The 23,321-nt window shown below is 38.4% G+C and overlaps 1 protein-coding gene across 2 annotated transcripts in view; it reads right to left on the reverse strand.

The window, feature by feature from the left end:
* pde11a (phosphodiesterase 11a) overlaps positions 1-23,321 on the reverse strand; it is a 53,226-nt gene that overhangs the window by 22,281 nt on the left and 7,624 nt on the right. For both annotated transcript variants that reach the window (XM_038280253.1, XM_038280252.1), the window contains 7 exons: positions 14,766-14,855; positions 14,025-14,165; positions 13,825-13,889; positions 9,601-9,733; positions 7,389-7,464; positions 2,909-2,976; positions 2,733-2,825 (listed from right to left, as the gene is read on the reverse strand). In XM_038280253.1, coding sequence (XP_038136181.1) covers positions 2,733-2,825; positions 2,909-2,976; positions 7,389-7,464; positions 9,601-9,733; positions 13,825-13,889; positions 14,025-14,165; positions 14,766-14,855 — 666 coding nt within the window. The remainder of the gene's footprint in view (positions 1-2,732; positions 2,826-2,908; positions 2,977-7,388; positions 7,465-9,600; positions 9,734-13,824; positions 13,890-14,024; positions 14,166-14,765; positions 14,856-23,321) is intronic.

Below are 23,321 nucleotides of genomic sequence, written 5' to 3' on the forward strand. Positions count from 1 at the left end.
GTTTTGTAGTGTACTGGTGCCCTTTAACCCAATGCCAAAATGGAACATTAATAGCAATAAACCAATAAAACCACCATCTGCTGCCCATCAATCTAGGAATGACCAGGGGTCTGATTCATTAAGCCTGGGTACAGGGCCGGGGGCTAGATGGGGGGCCAGGGGTGCCATGGCCACCCCTGTGGCCACCCTACCATTTATTTCCTTCTAATACAGATTATGGCAACAGTATTATTTTCAAGTAGAATATTCAAAACATTTTTGATATATTAACAATTACTTGACAACAAAAACACTGTGGTTAATTATGCACATTAATATAATAACATTAAAGATCATAAGTACAGAATTCAAACAAAAATAAATTTTGTGTTTTATGTGGTAAAGAGAAAATGATGTGTCTGCAAGTCATCTAGGAGTCTTCTGATAAAAGTAGGTAAGTAATGACAAAGGAAAAGATGTTCGCCCAAAACCCAAACCTGAAAGAATTTTATCCACTATACCTTTTATCTAGACTGCACCGATATATAAATATTTTCGTCGGTTTGTTAGCAAAGACTGTGTGACAATATAGTTTATCTTTATTTAGAAAATATGGATAATTTGCTCATTAATTTTCCTGTTGGAACATTGTAGATTTACCGAGAGGTGGTGCCTATCTGCTTCCGGCCATCCCTCAGTGTACATTGGTTATTGCCTGTCCACTCTTATAAAAATTTTCTGGCTACGCCATTGCCTGGGTATGGAAAAAACGGGCCAAAAACCAGCATATGTCACTTTCCAATTTAAGGTTGTGATCTATCTAAAAGAAACATGGCACAGAAACACAGAAGGTAGGACTTGAATGGAGGACTTTAAACGTAGTAGAATTAGAAGGAAAGGTATTTTCAGGACATTTTTTAGCACATGAGGATGACTGGCTTTTTAGCCGTTTTGACTCCCTTGAGCAATGCTCTTGGACCTATGGACGGAAGGGTAGCCAGGTGCATTGCTTAGATTAAATATGGGCAATTTTTCCAGATTTCTCCTTTTTTTTTTTTTTTTACTCGCTGATATTAACCATTGTGTGGTTCCTGTCACTGGCTCTCACTAGCATTAATTTTCCCACAGGTCTTAAACATAGTCAGCAATTTTTTTTTAGGAACAAAATACTTCCATGAATTTATTCATAATCCATACAATAGACTATGTGATCTTTTATAATACTTTCTTTTATTTGTCCCTTCACTTCAGTGGCTACCAAACGGACAATCCCACTGCAATCACCAACACATCTATTTCTACCTTAGTTAAGATTGGGGTTTGTTCACTCGCTCTGCTTTGGTTGCCAATGCTAACCATTAAATAACATTAATCAGCTGGCTTATTTAAACCCACACAGACAACCAGTTGGTGCTTTGCTTTGACCATTTATGGTTGAATGTTGTCAAAGTTATGGTTCTGTTGTGTTTTCTTTTGAGTGTTCGGTTTTGCTTTGCTCCATGTTTTCTAGTTTTAGTGGTTTTATGCTTATTTTGTTGTGTTTTCGGGTTATTTTCAGGTTTTTATTTGTTGCCCTCTGCTGTCCTCTTGTGTTCCCCTTTTTCCCCAGCTCCTTTCCTGTTCTGCTCTTTTCACACCTGCTCCCAGTCTGCCATTAGTCCTCTCTTTCTTCCTCGGTGCTGATTCCTCGTCTAACTTCGTCCAACTCCGTCTCGCTGAGTCTTCCTCTTTGTGATTGTTTTCCCCAGATGTCTCTATGGTTTCTGGTTTGTTTGACTTTGTTTTCATGTTTTGATTTTTGGATTCCTGCCTAAGTTGTTTGTTTTCTCTTTATTAAATCATCAAGAAACTCACCTCTGCCTTCCTGCCTCTGTATTTGGGTCCTCACACCACAACCAAATCCTGACAAATGTGGGTTGTGGTGTAAGCATGGTTTGATGAATCAGAAATATCTTTTACGTATGCGGCTTTTGACTTTTTGATCGCAGATTCTTTAATAAATAGACCCCTGCTCCATGTTTAGTTATAAAAAAAGAGGATTGATGTTTTGTCCTGATAAAGGAAGTAGTCCTTTCCACTTTCACTCCATGCTTTGTCATATAAGAGCAACTGAGAGCAAGTTCCAAAACTCAATGCAATCCACCAGACCTTATTCAATAACTTTTTATCAATTCTTGTTTTAAACTGACTGTGATTGCTTTACCTCACACCTATGATTAAATTACAATTGAACTCAATCCTGATTAAACTAAAAATACCTATTCAGTGATATTGCAGACTATAAAGCACCTGCTTAAGTAAAGATGTTACTACAAGCTACTGAATCATAGGATACACATATGCCTGTATGTGGCTCATTTTCTTTCTTCTTTATTTTATTATTCCAATACAATTTGCATTTGTTTAAACCACGTTATACATTTACCACTTTCCTTTGGTCAGCTACATGTTTGTCTATGGGTACCCCCTTAACACCAAAGCAAATTCTCCTTGTGTCAAATGCTACTTAGCAATAGAGCTTTTTCTGATTCTGATTCTGAAATAAAATGTAAATTTTTAATCCTAATTGGGTTTTCTTACAATGAAAGGTAATATTTTGGTAGATATGAATCCTAGAAAAGACTAAACCTTTCCTATTTGGTCTTGATAGCGTTAAAAACCTAGAACTGGCTGAGATTGCTATTTCTACTAACAAAATATGCTTATCATGAAAGAAAATTAAATTAAAATTCTATTAAATTTTGCCTCCTTACATCCAAAGCCACAGATTGCTTGGCCCAAGATTTCTTCACCTGGTCGTACATGATTGTGTTGTTGATGCCCAATCCACAAAATATCACAAAGGCCTGAGGAAAAAGAAGTTAGAATGAAAAAAAAGGCGTTTTTGAAACTCTCAGATAATGTTAAGTGCTATAAAGACGCGTAATACCTCAAAGAGACGTTGGTCTGCATCGTCAAACGGTTTCCCATCCAATCTGTTCAGAACTTGAGCCACACCTGTTGTATAAAATCAGTTTATGAGGAGATTTAGTTTAGCTGGATGCTGATTGGAGTAGAAAACCTCCACTTTGGCTGGAGACTAGAGAAGATCAAATGGACAACATGTCAACTTAGGAGAACTTAAATAAAATGACAGCAACATGCGCTACATTAATCGTATCAAACTTTTGCCCATAATGCTCCCATGGGAATAAAATTGTCATATCCAACTCCTGCCTTCAAATTGCTATTCTTTTTCCCAAATTGGAAATACAAACAGGTTACACAACCTTGCAATATTATGTATTAATAACAATCATTGGTTGAAAAAGAATCTGTGCTGCAGTTAATAGCAGTTTTCATCACTGTTGAAAGTGAATTGTAAAGGCAGGGCTGATTTCTCTAAAGCATGATTGTTCCTCCTGTAAGCAGCTTGCAAAATTTAATCAGCTGCAGAACATATGTGGCAAAAAACATTAGAAAACTGAATGACTGCTCAGAGAATCACAGTCATCACATTAACTCAAAATGCTCCACATTCCTTACCCCCCAGATCTACAAGCGGTTTTCATGTTCAGTACCCTTTTTTTCCATAGATGACCTCTGCTGCCTGGCTGAACAATGCAGTTTGTTCACCGGAGGCGATCCATGGAGGGGGTGTTACATTTTGCTTAGAGCTTCACAAAACCAGAGCAGAGCAGCAACCAGCTCAGCACTGTGATAACCTGTGAGGAATTTCATTCAGCAAAGGCTGAAGATCTTCATACAGTGGTTGTTTATCATAGCAGGACATGCAGGAAACAGGGCATTTCTATGGTTCAGCAAACAGGCTGTAAGCTAAAATGTTCTATATGCTAGAAGCTACTGAGCTTTAAAGAAAATAGCTTATGTCTTTGTTTTTCTGAGCCAGAATTCAGCAAAAATAACGACTGATTAAAATATAATTAATCAGGTATAACACTATTACCAATGACAAGTGAAGAAAATAACCTGTATTATGTCAATAAAGGAACAATTGATGGCTACAGAGATGTTGAAAAAGTAACACAGAATACATGTCAGATTAAATAATACTACTTATATTTCAGCTATAGTATCTAGGTGTTACTTTATTGTATGTCTCGTACCATGTCTGTTGGTTGTGCTGTTCTTTTTACATCTCTTTGCAGGTGATGAAGCAGACGGAAAATGTTTTATCTCCCTTTTATCTCCTCTTTCTTTCATCTTTTCTCCTTTTTTTCTGTTTTTCCTTTGCTGTACTACTTACATTGCAGTGTCCATATAATCTGTAAAACGTCCTGCATAATTACAGTAAAGCAATTTATACGCATAAACCTACTGTTCCACTTGGGAAAGTAAAATATGTTGGGCTCTTTTTGGCATCAAGACAATTATACTTATTGCCACATTGACAGAGAGGACACTGTTGAAAAAAAAAAAAAAAAAAAAAAAAAAAAGTAGTTTCTCCCATTAGTTAAAGGTATAGTGGAGGATTTTCCCGATTTTTTTAAAAGACCCACCTTCTCCACTTAAAACAAAAAATGCACATGCACAACCCTGTACCCGCTCCCAAGCGGGAACACCTATTAAACGCGTGCGAGAGCATGCACAAGCCCATTTATCCTTGTGCACGCTCTGTTTAAAAGTTGCTGTTTGCATCAATCACACAAGCTTACTTTCCAAAAGAAGGTTTAAATTTTTCCACTGTCAGACTCACAACCAGTAAGTGAAAATGTGGAGGAGCACGTGGGACGGCCTTACGTAAACATATCACCAGAATGATTTGCAATTTGGAGGAACACTTATTTTGATGATCCACCCAGAAAAACCACATCGTCCACTATACCTTTAAGGATTAAATCTGAAGGGGGGGGCTAGCTATCTATATCTATAACTATCTATAAAACTATGAAAAAAAACTGTATTTCTACAGTTTTCTATCAGCAGGCTTTAGAGAGGGGGTATTGTGTATTTCCACCTCCGCTCTTACTTTGAGGGAACAAAATTCTCCAACAATTATTTCCGCTTGTAATATGTTTGAATATTGATCTTAAAAACTAGCAGACCAATTAAAAGCTTGCTTTGTCTAAATGTAATGACCTGGGATTTAATTTAATTAACAAACCAAATCTAGGGTGTCATTTTCAATTGTAAGGAAAGAGATACTTTTAAACGCATTTGCAAGTTAAAATTGAAAGAAAAAAAAGAGTGGCATGCATTTCAGTCTCAATCACAACACTTTTTAAGAATTTAAAAAGCTTTTTCTGCATATTTTCCCTGTGGCTGCTTCACCCATCTACCCAACATCTCTGACAGGTTATCCAAATCCTGCTGATGAAATAAAAATCACCAAAGCATAGCAAACGCTGTCAAGATCAAGGATCAGCACGGTTTTGTCTGGTGTTAGTGTACCGCCTCACATTCATCCAATCTTTTTCTGCCATGCTTATCCCGGCTGGGGTTGGGAGGGGTACTGGTGCCTATCTCCAGCTGTCAACAGGCTAGAGGAGGAGCAAACCCTGGACAGGTCACCGCCTCACATACTGAAGAGTTTTTCAAATAGCCCAATAAGTTCCATGGTGGCTTCAATAGACCAGAGCTCCTTCCACCAGATATATGCTGTGTTTCTTCCAAACAGAAACCAGGACATCCCACTGCTTTAACTCAACAGAAGCTTTCCTCATGCTGCTTCACCATCCAAGCCAGATTTTTGCAACGCATGATCAAAGTTTCTCCTGTCGATAAGTATTCCAATCTCAGCTGTGGATCTCTGCAGCTCCTTAACAACTATCATAGTTTTTTTTTTTTTTTCATTTTTTCTTGGACAAACACCTTACCTGGTCTTTCTAATTATGAACAATAGGTTAAACAGTGCTCCAAGGTTTTCTGAATCCTTAAATATTGTTTTGAAATTCTTTACAACTTCCTTCTTGAGCTGTCGCTTCTTGGTGGCGATGATGCTGTTCACGAATGTTTACTAATCATTAATTAGGTAACTTCTATAGCAGTTATTTGCACTAATGAATATAGTTCCACATTTAAGATTTTTATTTTTTATTTTTTTTATGTCATTCTTTTAATTACACCTCACCGTCATGCCACACCTTTTTGGGCTGTTAAATAAAATCTCACTAAAATGTATTTAATTAAATGTGACAAAAACATGAATTGGCTCAAGAGTCATGAATTAATTTTAAAGGGTGTTGAATTTCTAATTATTTCTATTGCGAATGACTTTTGTGTAATAAAGGGCTCCAATTTTTTTAAAAGCAAATTTGCTTTTCACACTTATGGCTGTCTTCTAAGAAAGAGCTGAGAGGACTTTCATCTCATTTAAAAAAGTAAATCTCGAAAAAAAGTTAGTGCAATTAACGGTGCTGTTTTCAAGGGAAATCTTAATGTATCTGACTAAAATGCTAAAATTTTAAATTTGCCATTAAACGCTATATTAACTTCCAAGGTTGCATTAAAACAAGGGCATTAATAATGTAACTGAATGTAACCTTGACTGAAGAATTTCATGTCTGCTGCTTTGTTTGGGTAATAATTTTTCACTCTGCATCCTCAGGTGCCGCCCACGCCATGAATTTTCTCCCTCTCCTCACTCTTTCCATTCATTTTCTTGCCTTTCCCTCTCTCCGCTCCAACTGATGCACTGACACCTAGGCAGAGACGCACCCAGGTCTTAACCAGCCATCTGCAGCAGATCTGCTGATCACTTTGCACTCGCATAAAACTAATGACTTTCCTGCATCAGATCTCACCGGACCGAGAGGAGCTGCCGTCACCTGCTCAGCGCAGCAATATTCCACCGCCAAAAAGCGGGCGAGGGATCAATGATTTATCAGTGTCATTGTGCTGTTAGCCCGCGGCTGATTCACAGACACAAAGCATGCTGACAGAAGAAGGGAAACTCCTCCTCTACGTGCAGAGTGATGCTGCAGCACAGCATGCAGTCTCAGCTGAACACATGCATGAGCTTCTCCCTCTCCCACTGTTTGCTGAAGCAGGAAAGTGTGCGCATAGTGCTGGATACTGCATTTACAGTATATAAAGGTATTTAACTGTATAATAAGCAACATTTTAGGCCATAAATATGGTATTTTTTAACGTCATCTTTATCATTTGTATGATTTTCTGGGTTTGAGCAAAAATTTCAGGACTCAACAAGTTTGCTACGATAAACATATATAACTAAACAGCTCTTGGATTATACGAAAAACGCCAACATTTTCTAGAGTCCAGATCCTGGTTTCCCCTAAAAAAAAAGCATTTAGAAAAAGTTCATCTTAGTAATATATTCAAACTGTCCAATACACCTTTTCCTTATATTCCCCTGCAAATGCAGTACAATCTAAAAAAAAAACCTTTTTCAAATATATTAAACCTTTTAAAGAGAGAAATGATTTCTATAATAAAGATAAACTTACCAATAATTTGGTGGTTGCTATTCCATATGGGAACACAGAGAACAGAGCGAATGTGGAAGTCTGAGAACTGGTCTGCCTATAAGAAAATAGAAAATTAACAGAGGAAAGATCTAAACAAAGAGTTTGCCTTTAATCGTAAAGCCAGACAAATGTAAAATAAAACTTGATGTATTTCAGATGTCTTTGGAAAATATGTATTATTCTTATCTGACTCTAGAAGGATTAAGGGAATTCAACTTGCTCTCCAATTCGAATCGGAGCTATGGGCTAATCATGTAATAAAATCTTCACAATACAAAACACTGGAACGTTTAGCATGTATTTTGTCATCTGTGTGTGTAAGAAGCTAAATAATAAATGAACATTTCATTAAAGTTGCAGAAAATCCTAAAAAAAATCATAAGATATTTTATTCAAGTATGTTCAATCAAATCAGAAAAGCATCCTACCTCTAAATAAAACTGCAACAGTCCCACTGATTGAACGCTTTCTGCTTTTGTCAATAGGGCAGAATTTCCCCTGAAGGTTTTTTATAGGATTTACATCCCCTTCAGCCCTTTATGAAAGTTCTCTAGATATTTCAAAGTGATCCCAAAACCTTGTGTTCTTACAAAGTTAACAGGCACACAGCACCACAGATCCTCTACCAATCTTAATGTGGCATGACACGATATTCCACTTGTTAATTCTTTGTTTTTTTGGTGGTAAGAAAGAGAAGGAAATTTCCAAAAATGGATCTCAGAGCAGCTTTTTGGCATCTAGGTAGTGGTCTAATGGTTGGAGACTTGGAAATCCTGGATGCAACTATTTCAAAATAACCTTCCGGGCAACTTTGTGAGAACAAATAACTAGCTATCTATATCTATATCTATAACTATCTATAAAACTAAGAAAAAAACTGTATTTCTACAGTTTTCTATCAGCAGGCTTTAGAGATTTAACTTCACCTTCTGGTACAGTACTGGACTGGTTTAAATCCTACCTGAAGCACAGGAACTTCTATCTGTCAGTAGGGAACTTTAAATCAGAGACCAGAAAAATCGCATTGGCTAGATGCTTAGAACAGATCAATATGTGGATGCACCATATTTCTTTATAACTGAATTAAAAGCAAAACTGAGGTAATAATCTTTTGATCATAACTGGAGCGGTGCAGAGTTAGATCACAGCTTCAGCCATTACAGCTAGAAACCAGTGATTATGGCGGAATCTTAAGTGTCATCATGGACAGACCTGACCTTTAGAGGCACATAAAGGCAGTTACCAGGTCAGCCTTTTATCATCTGATGATCATCTCCTGGATTAAAGAACTAATGTCCAAGCAGGGTCTAGAAAAGCTAATACATGCATTTATCTTTAGCAGAAATGATTACTGCAGCAGTGTGTCTTCACCCGTGTTCTCATTGGAACTAAGAAAATAAAACATATCAAACCTGTTCTGAAGTCCTTATATTGGCTCCACATATCTCAGAGAATAGACTTTGATTGAAATCCTTCTGTTAGTCTATAAATCATTCAATGGATCAGCACCTGAATCCACAACAGATTTGTTGTCAGTGTATCAACCTCCCAGACCACTCAGGTCTTCTAGTTCAAGCCTACCCTGTCCACCCAGAACTACAACCAAACATGGAGAATCAGCATTTATTTCCTATGCCCCACTTATCTGGAACAAACTCCCAGAATATGGTTAAAGTGCTGAAAGCCAGAGTTATTTTGAGTCAAATTTTAAAATCAATTTGTTTAGAACAGCCTTTAACTGTTGAATTTATACTGTTAATTAAGGTATTATTAGTTTAAGGTTCTGATCCAAATGTTTTATTTATTTTACACATGTTTTTTTATATTTATTTGGTTTTATTCTCTATTTTTATTTTTCTTAAATTTTATAATCTAATTCATGTAAAGCACTTCAAATTGTCCATATACTGGATTGTCATACAAATGAACTTGCCTTGCCTTGCCTTGCTTTACCTTCCTGATCCTCATCACTGTGCTCACACTCACAATAAACCTGGTCTTCACCCAGCCATAATGACACATTTTAGTTTATTACTAACTCTTTTATAAAACCAGGTAGTAGTGCTGTTCCAAATGCACGCAACTGTAAGATTTTCTACCATTTTTGTTTAAGGTGTAAGAGGTCAACTTGCAGCTGGTTAATAACTGGTTTACAATAGCGCTTTAAAATCTTGGTGATGGGAGTTTGTACCTCAGCATCGAAGCGAGGATCCTGGTAGGCGTCGCTAATGTTCACAGGGAGACCTGTTGATGCCACCAGCTCTGCAATGCTGTTGTTGATCAGCCAGTCTGAGTAGGAAGATTTTTCCATGCTGTCTTTGAAACTTGCAAAATAGATGGAAAGAACAGAAAATAAGAACAACTGCTGGACCAAATTGAGACTCTGCATTAAGCTTCTCAACAAATATCGTTTTTTCATAATTCTCCTGAAGGTAATAACTTGTCAAAAATAGAATTGGATGAAAGAAAACAACTTAATTTATCTATTTGAACAGCAGATTTGCAATACCAGCTCTTAATTTTTCCCTCTTGAACAATCCTCCACTTTGCTTTGTATTTAATCAACCTCTCATACAGCAGATGTCTGTAAACTTCCCCAGTAGCTCATGAAGTAATGAAAATTTAAAGGTGTGATTGTCTTCTTTGTTGCAAGACAACCTTAACACACTCAAAGAAAAACTTGCATCTTCAAAGCTCAAATCATCCATTCACATTAAATAGGGAAGACTTTCATGTTTAAAACAAATACTCTGTGCTGCTGATTCTATCTATCAAGAATAAAGATAAAATGATGCTGATGTTAGGTCATTGCCTCGCTTGGATCCTTTGATGCAATACTGTAGAGAAGGTGCTCACATTGCAGCGCAGAATGCAAAAATATTGGTATGACGCTGTGAGTGCAGCAAGGTTGTCTACGATAGCAGCTATTTGGACCTCAGAGTTCCTGCATGTAGCAAGTTAAAGTCTTAAACCTGAAGTTGTCTTTTTTTGCCTTTTATTAATAAAACCAAAACACAAAAATACAAAAAAAATTGTCTTTAGATTTTTCATAAAAGCTGAGTTAAAATGCAGTGTAGGTGAAAAGACAGTGTTACTCTAAGGTCCAGTGGCTTCTTATCCAGTTATCAGGAGATTTTACTGACTTTATGTCAATTTTATATCCAATCAGAAATAAGTAATATTATGTACAGTAGCATCTGTCACTGATCCAATATTAACTCCACTACAAGACCAAATCTAAAATATATAAGCATAATAGGAATTTATCAATCATTTTGAAATACTAAATAACTGAAATTATAATAGAAAAAACATCTAAGACACAATAAATCCTGTTTTCTTCTTCTGGATGCATTAATCATATAAAAGTTCGTTCCTCCCTTGGCTCAGATCTCATTAATCGCCACATATGGAAAAGTTGTCTTAATCCAGCTGTGATTTGCGACAAACTTTGAAATTATTTTTATTTAATGTTTCATTAGTTCACTAAATCAACTGGGCCACTTCTTTAGGAAATTAGTTAGGAAAGCTAAATTCTACAATCTTGTTTTTTATAGTTGCAGAATACATGTATGGTGGTTTATATTTGCACAATCTGCTTGTCGTGCGATTCCAAACAGGCTACATGTTAGATTGTGGTTCCTAGAATTTCTAAAGTAGAGGTGGAGCTTTCACTTAGCAGGCTTCTCTTCTGGTGGACCAGCTAGTTTTTGTCCATTCAGTTGTTACCCTGTCTACATTTAAACCTAGGTTCAAAATCCACCCTTTGACAATGCTTAGAGAGTAGCCCAGCTTATCTAAATCCATCCATAATGCTCTGCTGCTATAGGTATAGAATGCTGGAAGACATGGTCAGTATCACTCTAGTCTTTTTACTCTTACTATAGGTTCATGCAATATTATAATTATTGCTGCAATTATTATTTTCATTAAGTCTGATTGACCTGTTTCCCTTTCTTAAAAAAAATTATTTATTGAGGTAATTTTGCAACTTACTCTCTCCTTTTCATCCATTTGAAAGTGTTCAAGGAGTACGGTAAGCACATCTGTGTTTAGATGTGTTTCTATTTCCTGGACAAAGCCACTGATGTGGCTAACTAACAATAAGTACTCTCTATTTTAATTATATAGAAAGTACACTATATTGCCAAAAGTATTTGCTCACCCATCCAAATTATTGGAATCAGGTGTTCCAATCACTTCCATGGCCACAGGTGTATAAATTCAAGCACCTAGGCATGCAGACTGTTTTTACAAACATTTGTGAAAGAATGGGTCGCTCTCAGGAGCTCAGTGAATTCCAGCGTGGAACTGTGATAGGATGCCACCTGTGCAACAAATCCAGTCGTGAAATTTCCTCGCTCCTAAATATTCCACAGTCAACTGTCAGCTGTATTATAAGAAAATGGAAGTGTTTGGGAACGACAGCAACTCAGCCACGAAGTGGTAGGCCACGTAAACTGACGGAGCGGGGTCAGCGGATGCTGACGCGCATAGTGCGAAGAGGTCGCCAACTTTCTGCAGAGTCAATCACTACAGACCTCCAAACTTCATGTGGCCTTCAGATTAGCTCAAGAACAGTGCGCAGAGAGCTTCATGGAATGGGTTTCCATGGTCGAGCAGCTGCATCCAAGCCATACATCACCAAGTGCAATGCAAAGCGTCGGATGCGGTGGTGTAAAGCACGCCGCCACTGGACTCTAGAGCAGTGGAGACGCGTTCTCTGGAGTGACGAATCGCGCTTCTCCATCTGGCAATCTGATGGACGGGTCTGGGTTTGGCGGTTGCCAGGAGAACGGTACTTGTCTGACTGCATTGTGCCAAGTGTAAAGTTTGGTGGAGGGGGGATTATGGTGTGGGGTTGTTTTTCAGGAGCTGGGCTTGGCCCCTTAGTTCCAGTGAAAGGAACTCTGAATGCTTCAGCATACCAAGACATTTTGGACAATTCCATGCTCCCAACTTTGTGGGAACAGTTTGGAGCTGGCCCCTTCCTCTTCCAACATGACTGTGCACCAGTGCACAAAGCAAGGTCCATAAAGACATGGATGACAGAGTCTGGTGTGGATGAACTTGACTGGCCTGCACAGAGTCCTGACCTCAACCCGATAGAACACCTTTGGGATGAATTAGAGCGGAGACTGAGAGCCAGGCCTTCTCGTCCAACATCAGTGTGCGACCTCACAAATGCGCTTCTGGAAGAATGGTCAAAAATTCCCATAAACACACTCCTAAACCTTGTGGACAGCCTTCCCAGAAGAGTTGAAGCTGTTCTAGCTGCAAAGGGTGGACCGACGTCATATTGAACCCTATGGATTAGGAACGGGATGTCACTTAAGCTCATATGTGAGTCAAGGCAGGTGAGCAAATACTTTTGGCAATATAGTGTATCTCTAGGTTATTTGTATAATAAAAAAATATTAGTTTGTTATTTTTACTGGAAAAATACCCTCAGCAACTGCTGTCAATAACTTTATGTTCTGTCTCGGTTTCCGATAAGAAGATACTTTTTTGGTCGGAGCTTATTTGTTTAGTCATATTTTTCATGATAAAGCTACTTGTAACTAACTTATATTATTGCTGATATTATTGCTGATATTAACAATGTGTCGCAATTTTCTTTTATCCTTTTCTATAGAGTGCCCCTTGCTAAATTCTCCTTTGCTTAGTTCTGTTTCTTCTCTGAATGAAGCCACGAAAAGTGTTATAGCCGCCAATAACATTTTACCAACATAATCAGCTGAAATCAATTACTGTGCTAAAGTTAATACTATATTGTAGTGTAGTGTATGTAATTAAAATAAAATCTGACTTAGATTAATGCAATTTAAACCCAATTGGATTTAATATATTTACATATCATATGCACCTATTTTTGTTATGGTATTTTTGCTAAACTGGTGCTAAACAACGTTTATCTCATAATTTTAAATCATTAAGAGTTCCAGCAGGGGCCAGTTATGGCCACTGCCTTGAGGTGACGATAGAAGCTATGGCAAGCATTCAAGGGTGAGTGGGGGGAGGGGTTATTTGTCTTCCCTTCAAGCTTCTTTTCATCCATAAACAGCCCACACAATATTAAACCTCTTTTCCTCCACTCAGCCATGCCTAGCAGAAGCAAAAACACAGCAAAAAAATATATTTTAAGGCTGCCAATGTATACCTTCTGAACAGAATAACTGTATTATAAGTACCACTTTCATTTTATAAAACTATTCTGTTTTTGTTTGTTGTTTTTTTAGGTTTCATTTATTTATTTTTTCCTTATTGATATGAGGGGGACACAGAAACGCTAACTTTTATAATTTCCCTTGAGGATATGATTATTTTGGATTTACAATTTGTTACTTTTTAATAAGAAATGTGAAGGTGAATATGCAAAACTGTTTTCCAGAAATTACTGACGAATAATACAAACCTGCTTTCAGTATCTGCACTGCATTTTGGAGACAGAAGTTCAAAGGACTTGGTGAACTTGACCACCTGAAAGATGTACAGAGCGAAGCATTTATTAAGATTTTAAATAGATTCTACCTAATGAAAGAAAAAACATATATGCAAATGCAGAGACAATTAAACATACACACAGCAGGACGGCAAAGAGAAAGAAAGAAGTACCGGCGACTCAATGTCCTCCAGCAGCTGAACGGAGCAGCGCTCGCACTTTAGCAGAGTCTGGGCACGGTGCATGATCTTCCTGACAATCTTTTCCAGGTCAGTCTGTTCTTCAAACAGGTCATTGACCACCTCTAGGAGTGCCTGAACACCAGGAACAGACAATTATGACACTGGACTTACCCCTTACAATCTGAAAGCTCATGAATGCAAACAGGAAATTTGTTGGCAGGTAAGAGTGAGGGCGCCTTAAATAAACGTGCTGTGCTTTCCTCTGCTATTAGAATCTATTAATCATCATAATTTTTAAACCATAAACCAAAGGGATGATATAGCATGATTGATTTCCTCAATAAAAGTAAATAAAAACATTTATCTAATGCCAAACTGATACCAGTTTACAAGCACACAAAGGGATCTTGTTTTTTTCTACTCTACTCACTGAACTGTGGTCTCAGTATGCTCTCCTCCATTAAATATGAATGTGCGACATAAATTAGGGGATTTCCTCACATTCCCAAGCAGTATTTACATCCTTCTCTGAATACAGACCCATCCCCCAAGAATGATCCGGAAACATGCTCATGCAAAGCTGCACGGCACTGTGTTTTTCCACTGCGACGCCAGCAAGTGGGCTGCTGCTGATCAATACCAAGCCTCTATGTCAGCATCAAGGCGGGGGGGTGTTAAAAGCCTATCCTTGGAATGGGTGGTTTATCTTCCAATTGGCCTTGTGGCCCTTACCCGACTCCGGTCATACTCCTTTCTGGAGGCAGCGAAGAGTTGAGCATTGGAGATAGCGATTCCACAAAAAGGCAAGTACATCTGCAAGACCTGTGGAGACATTGAAACCTTGGAACCATTGTGACATAATGTGAACCTCTTTATCAAAGAGGACGTTCATCTATCACAGGGTAAATGTACAGAATATGTGTCATTTTTCCCACCGGCTGCATTATTAATAGCATTTATTGATTTAATCTTCATACAATGCCTTGAAATAGGATCAATGCACGTTTTCTTATTTTGTCACCTACAAATATAACCTCAATGTGCTCCTCGCTATTTATGTTTAGACAAGCAAACCTTAAATGGAAGGAAAATCACTTGTGGTAATAAAAGAAAATAAATAAAGAATACACTACTGCCATTCATATGCATCCACGCCCCTGAGTCAATGCTTTGTAGAACTAGATTTCCCTGCAGTTAAAGCTTCATATCTTCTGGGCTGTCTCAACCCCATTTGCTAATCTACACTCATAAACCACTTTATTCTAGATCATGCTGTTTAAGGTTGTTGTCCTACCCTGAAAATCAAATGTCTTTAACAGCTATTCACTGGTTTTATTCCTGTATTCAGCTTAAATCGTCTTCCCATCTGCCCAGTTCCCTTCTTTCTGCAAAAGAACAGCATCTCCACAGCATGGTGCCGCTCAAACTTTGTTTTCCTGTTGGATAACATCATTTTAAGGTGTGTGCAATGTTAATTTGTCTCGTCTTCAAAGACTCCAGATAAGAAGCACCTAATTGGTAATAAAAGAAAATCATGTGCGACATGATTGTTGATAATCTAGAAAAAATAAATGATCAAACATGCAAGCAGGTTCAGTCTAACTCGTTAAAAGGTTCAAACTGGAAGAAGTTTGAGAGCCGCCATAAAGAGGAAGTTCCAACTATGACTTGGAAGTCATAATGAAAGTCTTTCTGCATGGTGTTGCATGTTCTCCCTGCATGCGTGGGTTCGCTCCTGGTACTCCGGCTTCCTCCCACAGCCCAAAAACATAACTATTGGGTTAATTGGCTTCTCTAAATTCTCCTTAGGTGTGAGTGTGTGCATGAATGGTTGTTTTTGTTTGTCTCTGTGTTGCCCTGCGATTGACTGGCGACCTGTCCAGGGTGTACCCTCTCGCCCATTGACTGCTGGAGATAGGCACCAGCCTTCCTTGCAAGGGATGGGTTTAAATATTAAGACATTTATACTATAAAACATAATTTTTTACCTGTAGTGTTTCCATGAAATATTACTATAGAGACATATGACTTGCACACAAAAAATTGATACAATCAAAAAAGAATCAAATATATAAAAGCTATACTAATTGCAATGCAATTGTGTGATGTAACCTTAGCTTTGTTAGGCTGTTGTACATAACACAAAGTCCTGCACGATTTTTTTGTTTCCATAGTTCCACACTAAAGCCCAAATTGTTTCATACCACTGGCAGATCTGAATTTTAAATTTTAAAATTCTTTCTACCAAAAATGAGTAATGAGACCGACATTTCTTAAAATATAATCTTTTGAAAGATAATCTTTTTTGTTAACACTTTAAAAGAAAAATACTATGTTGATTATTATATCAGATCAAGGGTGTTATCATATTATACTCTTCTTCTTAATGAACTGAAACATTCACGGCAATCAAACCCTCTTTAAAACCGGGGACCAGTTCCTTATATGGTTCCTTTTTTTATTTTGACAAATACTCTTTGACAAAGAACTCCCAGTCTTTGCGACAGGAAGGCATTCTTGTAACTGTATCAGATTTAATCCTGAATTCTGGCTATAGGCCATTCCAATAAATAGTACTTTTTCTCAGAGGAAACATGTTTGCAAATGAAACCTATGAATACTAAGCTCATTTAGTGAACAGATGCTGCTGAGCAATAACACAATACCTGATGCTGTTTCAGCGTTCCTGTGGAATACTCCTCTAATGATCTTCAAATAGACGTTAGTCATCAATAAGTCCAGCAAGAGCGGCTTCATTAGTAAGCAGGACGTTTGGGATCTGTCCATGGATCCGCCTGTGGAGCGAACAGCCTAACTCTGAAGGAGAGCTGCTCTTTCTAATTACCTTCTGTCAGGCAACCCAATACAACAGGCTATATTATAAACAATTGAGGGTTTTTAGCCTGGAGCCCTATGAACTGACCAATAGGAAGCAGTTTAATACCAATAATCGTAAAGAAAACGGACTAGCCAAGGCCACATTGGGGACAATCAGTCCCACCGACTTTAACATTTCCTTTTTTTACAAATGGCATTTCCTATAAAACAAGTCAAGGAAAATTACAAACCACTTTATTTCTCTGGCTGTCTCTTTAAATAACTATGAGGTGACTTAAATTGAACTTTTCATTGCACTCGTGAGAAAAGGTGGTGAGGAGGGTTTTGCCACGATCTGCTTTCATGAGTCAAACTTTTACTACGATCAAAATTCCAGTGGAAACATTCAAAAAGCTGCGTAGCCATTAAAAAGATGCTTTGATTGTTGTAAGATTGCCTCTGCTGAATAATTGAAAATCCTTTAATTATTGTCAACGTGACACGGTAGTAATACGATGTTAACAGTGCTATTTCTTATTTTTTAATTGAGATCCATTTTTATCTTTTCCTACTTCTTTTTTTATTCATAGGCGTCAGAATAAAGGAGGTCATAGTTTTCAGATAAAAAAAGAAAAGACTGATCATTGCATGCACCTAATCTTAGACTTAGACAAACTTTGTCTATTTTTCTATTGCCTATTATCATTTTGTATACACTGATTTTAAACTCTGTGTACCTCTTAACATCCACCTCATTTTGGGAAATTCTCGCCTCTTTTGCATAGCTACCGTATTTTCACGACCATAAGGCGCACCGGACTAAAAGGCGCACTCTCAGTTATGTGTCCCATTTCTGTATTTAACACACACATAAGGCGCACCGGACTATAGGGCGCGTTTTTTATATACAGGTACATGTCCTCTACTACCTTTAAATACCTCTACTGCGTATTTAAAAATACAGCGGGGGCAAAACTGAGTATGATTGTGCTTTATTCATGTATTTATTACAAAGTATTAATCAAACCTGGCAGCTGGCCGTGAGACAGACACATCGCAGATGACACAGCGCTGTGATCACTCCTAAATTAACTTAAAATCCTGAAACCTGCCGACGGAATATGTTCGCTTTTATTGCCGGTATCCTGGTGCCTGCAGTTAAAATTATTTAGATGAAAAACACCTGCCAGCAGCCGCGGTGAGGCTGCTGTTGAAGGGATTTACTGTCGGTGCACCGCTGGTATGTGGGGGTCTGAGCGCCTCCGACAGAAATAGATAATCTGGATGAACTGACTGCAATTATTAAGTTTTCAGGTGGACTTTCTCACTTAAAAACATATTAAAACTACTTTATTCCCACTGATCACAGCAAATATAGCTGCAAGATTTAGATTATTTAGATGAAAAAACACCTGCCAGCCACCGCGCTGAAGAGGAGGAGACGCGCCCAGAGGCAGCTGTTGAATTAAGCTTTCAGGTAGAAAAATAGAGCGGGAGCAAAACTGAGTATGATTGTGCTTTATTCATGTATTTATTACAAAGTATTAATCAAACCCATCAAAGTCATCATCCTCTGTTTCTGAATTAAACAGCTGCGCTAAATCAGACATGCCAATTTCCCCTTCTGCGCTGTCAGTCACTTTCCGTGCAGCGCAGCTCCTCAGAAATAATGCCGGCTTTTGCAAAAGCTTGAACAACAGAGCCAGCAGACACGTAGTAGTCCAAGCATCTACAATCCATCCGCAAACGGTGGCGTAACTTGCTCGGCGCTGCCTTCCCATTATCCTGAAACTGTGGTCTCCGTCTGTCATCCATCACTCCCACGCCGCTTGCAGCCTTACTTTGACCGGCCGCTTCAAACCGATGTCGAGCTGTGGAAGTTCCTTTGTCAGACCCCCGGGATAACGGCGAGCACAGCGTTCATTTGATTCACCTTTTTTTCACATCGGCTGTGAGATGGGCACGCAGCAATGGTGATGCGTGGAAAAAACCACCTAGTCTTCTCAGATACACCTGCCTCAGCCACGCATCCACCCAGCCTTTTTCATCTAATATCATATGTCATCAGAGCGCTGTCTGTCTCGCTGTCAGCTCCCAGATCTGCTTCTCTGATTGGTTGATGCGGCGCGTCCAGCAGCAAAACTTCAATTTTTCCATCTGAGCAGCAGCAGCGCGTTGGCGGCGCTTCAGATGCTTAAACGCTCACGACGTGCTGCACCAAAACGCGCTGCAGGACCTTTTGCTGCACCTATACGCGCGTCAACCATTGACTTTGCATGTAAACTCGCTGCTTCTGCTGCACCTGCTGGGTCCGGTTCACACCGATGTTGAGCGGTTGAACAGCAAGCACAGCATTCATTTGTTTCCCCATGTTTTTCACATCAGCTGTGAGATGGGCACGCATGGAGTTACATATTAACAGCGATGGTGAGGGGTGGAAAAAAAACACCTGGTCTCCTTACATTCAGCCACTCTTTCATCATCTCCTCAATGAGGTGGTCTCAAAAGTCGCAGTTACAACACACATAGGGCGCACCGCACCATAGGGCGCACCGCACATTTTGAGGGAAAAAAAAGACGTTTAAGTGCACCTTATAGTCGTGAAAATACGGTAAATGGAAAAACAAATAACCTAGGAATATTTTATTTTATTTTTCCTATTTGCTTTGATTCTGTTTTATTTATGTAAAGCACTTTGCATTGTCTTTGTACTGAATTGTGCTATACAAATAAATTTGCCTTGACTTGCCTTGCCTTGCCTAGTAACTGTAGGGCCAAATTACATGTGTGATACATTATTTGAATGCTAACACCTTCTACTTTCTGAATATAAACATGAAAATTGGGTGAGTAAAACACAGCCCAAGCCGCATCAGTTCAAACATGACTCAAAGTTTTTTTTTTATTCTCGAAAATACAAGGTCTTTTTTGAACAGCAGTAATAAAGACATGCTTGCTTGTTGAGGCTGCTTTGTAATGTTTAGATTTTGACATGCTGCTATATCTTAATTGTTCTTTGGTGGTCACTGTGTTCATAAAATAAACTTGACGGTTGGATTGTGGACAACTTAAGCTTTCCAACAATGTCTAACACGTCTATATTGGTAAAAAAAAAATGTAACTGGGTCATTTTCATGCGATCTGAGTCATTAGTTGTAAACGCTTTAAAACTGTGGGTTTTGAGAGGTTAAAACCCTTGTGTTAAAATTATCTTTAATTACATAAATCTTAAGATTTGGGTGAAGCATTTCTGTGAGCATAGACCTTTTAAAGGGGAGCACATTTGTTTTATAGGATCTTGTCTTCTTTATGTATTAAAAAAAAATGTTACTTGTTAGAAATTGTGTCCCCTTTCCTTCATTGCAGATTACCATCAGTTGATTGGGAGAAGGTGGCAGTTACGTCATCACTCTGAGAGAGTTTGCAACAGACTCCTGCTTAGGTTTAACTGTGTTGCCAGACTGAATACACACAAGTGATCAAGGATCTTTGAAACGGATATTTCTTTATAATGCCAACCTGTGAAAAATGCATTTAAGTGTAACGCAAACCAGAAACAAAATAACCCAATCCCAATCAAAATGATATTGTCAGATGCATGGCATCGCAGGGTCAGTTAGCTGGATTCCTCCACAGAAACGAAATACTCCAATTATAAATTATTCCCTCTCCCCCGAGCTCCTAAATCCTCTAAGGGTATCAACAGAAACACAATAAAGGCAGCGTGAAATGTAAAAAGCAGCTATGTAATATGAAACATCTTCTCAGACGTTTAGGCACAAATTGGTTTAGATAAAGGTTCATTTAAGCCTCTCATGACATCTGCCACTGCTGTATCTGTAATGCTTTCAAAAAGCGTGATTTCTTTTCTTATAACAGGGTCTCCCATAAAAAGCAAAGCTGCAGCTGTGCAGTGCACTGAGCTCACTGCGTTCAGTGATGCTACCATCGCGTTTCATTACTAATTCAGCAGTAGCCATCCAAGTCATTAGTGTAATGTTAATGCAGTGTGAAACATACTCTCAGAACAATGGAAATATGAAAAAGAAAACCTCTTCTATGAGCAATAGATTGCGCATTGGTGTTATTTTGCATATTTTTTTGTTGTGTAACGCAAAAACGGGAAACACTTGAGAAACAAAATGCTAAAATAATAGCACAGCTACTTTTGTCTTTTCTTGTATCATCTTCTCTGCCTTTTGAGTGCTCATGCAACGAGACAGCCAGTCATCCTGTCATAATTTCTCTGCTGAATCAACCGCACTGATGGGCTCCTCTGATACATAAAACACTATTTTTCTCAGGGTGACCACGCTAAATTCCTCTATCTTTGTTATAGACATTCATTTATGACCAATGATTACTTATCTCTGTACTAAATTATTTCACAGCGATGGACTGGCGACCGGTCCAGGGTGTACCCCGCCTCTCGCCCGTAGACAGCTGGAGATTGGCACCAGCACCCCTCAAGATCCCACTTGGGATAAGCGTGTTAGAAAAATGGGTGAATGGATGGATAAATTGTTTCAGAAAAAAGTCAAACGTGTTCCAAATGCCACTGACGTCTGAAATGTCATGAGTCCTAAACTTTACAATTACTACTAATTTACTGGAGTTATTAATAATACCGTTATCAAATTACATTTCTACATTATTGCTTACAGCTAGAAAAAACACAACATTAAGTTTAGTAAGAAAAGTAAATATTACAAAAGATCCCAAGTAAAGGCAGTCTGGGCGGAGCAATCCCTGCTTGACGATGAATCAGCTGCTTCATAAACCGTGTCACCAGATGAAAGAACTCTAAATCGAGGGCTGCACAGAGGACATGGGTCCTCGATTGATCAATTCCTGGGAGTCTTACTATAACATTAAAACCCAGGAAAACTTAGATTTTTTTTTTTTTTTACCTCAGTTGGGGTTCATTTCCATGAATTGTTAAAGCACTAGGTTGAACTGAAGTTCACACACTGTGAATCTCCACCAAAATGTCAAAAAGTCTTGCTCTCAACATCCTGCAGTTGCCCTTGTCCATCATTTTCAACCTGAGCTTTTCCCTCCACTGAACTTTCTAATAATACTCTCAGATAGAGTCTGAAGCTGGGAACCTGTAGCTTCTAAAACTCTGATCTGCCTCCTGGCCAGCAGCATCTTCACTAGGTTTTTTTAGGGAATAAAAAGGACTTAGTATAGGTTCTTTATAAATACTTTTTTATTAGTGTTATGAAAGATTTTCCTTTTCTACGAAAATAGTTTGGGAATTGTTTTAGCTGCAAATCATTATTCAAACAAATGTAGGGGTACTTATTCAAGAATTAAAATATCTAAATAGATATAATTTTCAAGGATGATCTAATAGTGGAAAAAAAACACATTTTACTGGTGTTATAGATAATAAATGCTGCAGCGATATTTGACACAATGGCTGTTCTACTCTGCTGTCAGTTAACCAATGTGAGGTTCAAAAAAGCAAAGGTGAGATTTAAATGAATGTTGTTACCACGGTGTTCTCACCCCCTGGAACACTCAGCTTAGGAAAGATTTCACAATGACTCCCGGTTACCCAGCCAGGAAACTCAAACGCTAAGTTCTGACATTAAATCCGTCTGCAGACACGTGAATTGATTACGCTTATGCAGTTAGGGTGGCACATAGCACTAACATTCAAACTGTACACAAAAACTATGCAAGGAGAACATGTTTACTGCTTTAAATTGAAGAATACAAGGAAAAGACAAAGAAGGGTTAAAGGACATTATATCCCTTCTACAGCAAGAAATCCTTCACATCTGCTAGTGTCTCTCTGCGTGGAGTCGCAGGTTCTCCATCCCCAGTTCCTTCAGCTCCACTAGCCCTACCCCTGCTGGTTTTACTATAGGAAATATGGCTCTCTGCCAAGAGCAGCATGATCTATGGGGAGCCAGCAACTCAAAAAGAGTTATGTCAGCCTTCTTTTGCTTCATTGCAACTATTTCAACAAGGAACAGTGTCCCTGAGGATTTTCCCTGCCTGAGCACCATGACAAGTTGATCTTCTATCCTGCAGCTTTCAACTGGGTACTAAGTATAACTATGGTGTTTTGAGTACATCTTTAAATTTAATTTTCTACATTTGTAAAATAACACACATACACTCAAACATACACTATATTGCCAAAAGTATTTGCTCACCCATCCAAATTATTGGAATCAGGTGTTCCAATCACTTCCATGGCCACAGGTGTATAAATTCAAGCACCTAGGCATGCAGACTGTTTTTACAAACATTTGTGAAAGAATGGGTCGCTCTCAGGAGCTCAGTGAATTCCAGCGTGGAACTGTGATAGGATGCCACCTGTGCAACAAATCCAGTCGTGAAATTTCCTCGCTCCTAAATATTCCACAGTCAACTGTCAGCTGTATTATAAGAAAATGGAAGTGTTTGGGAACGACAGCAACTCAGCCACGAAGTGGTAGGCCACGTAAACTGACG

This window comes from Cyprinodon tularosa, unplaced genomic scaffold, assembly GCF_016077235.1.
Source record: "Cyprinodon tularosa strain WSP-4 unplaced genomic scaffold, ASM1607723v1 ctg158, whole genome shotgun sequence".
Classification (NCBI taxonomy): domain Eukaryota; kingdom Metazoa; phylum Chordata; class Actinopteri; order Cyprinodontiformes; family Cyprinodontidae; genus Cyprinodon; species Cyprinodon tularosa.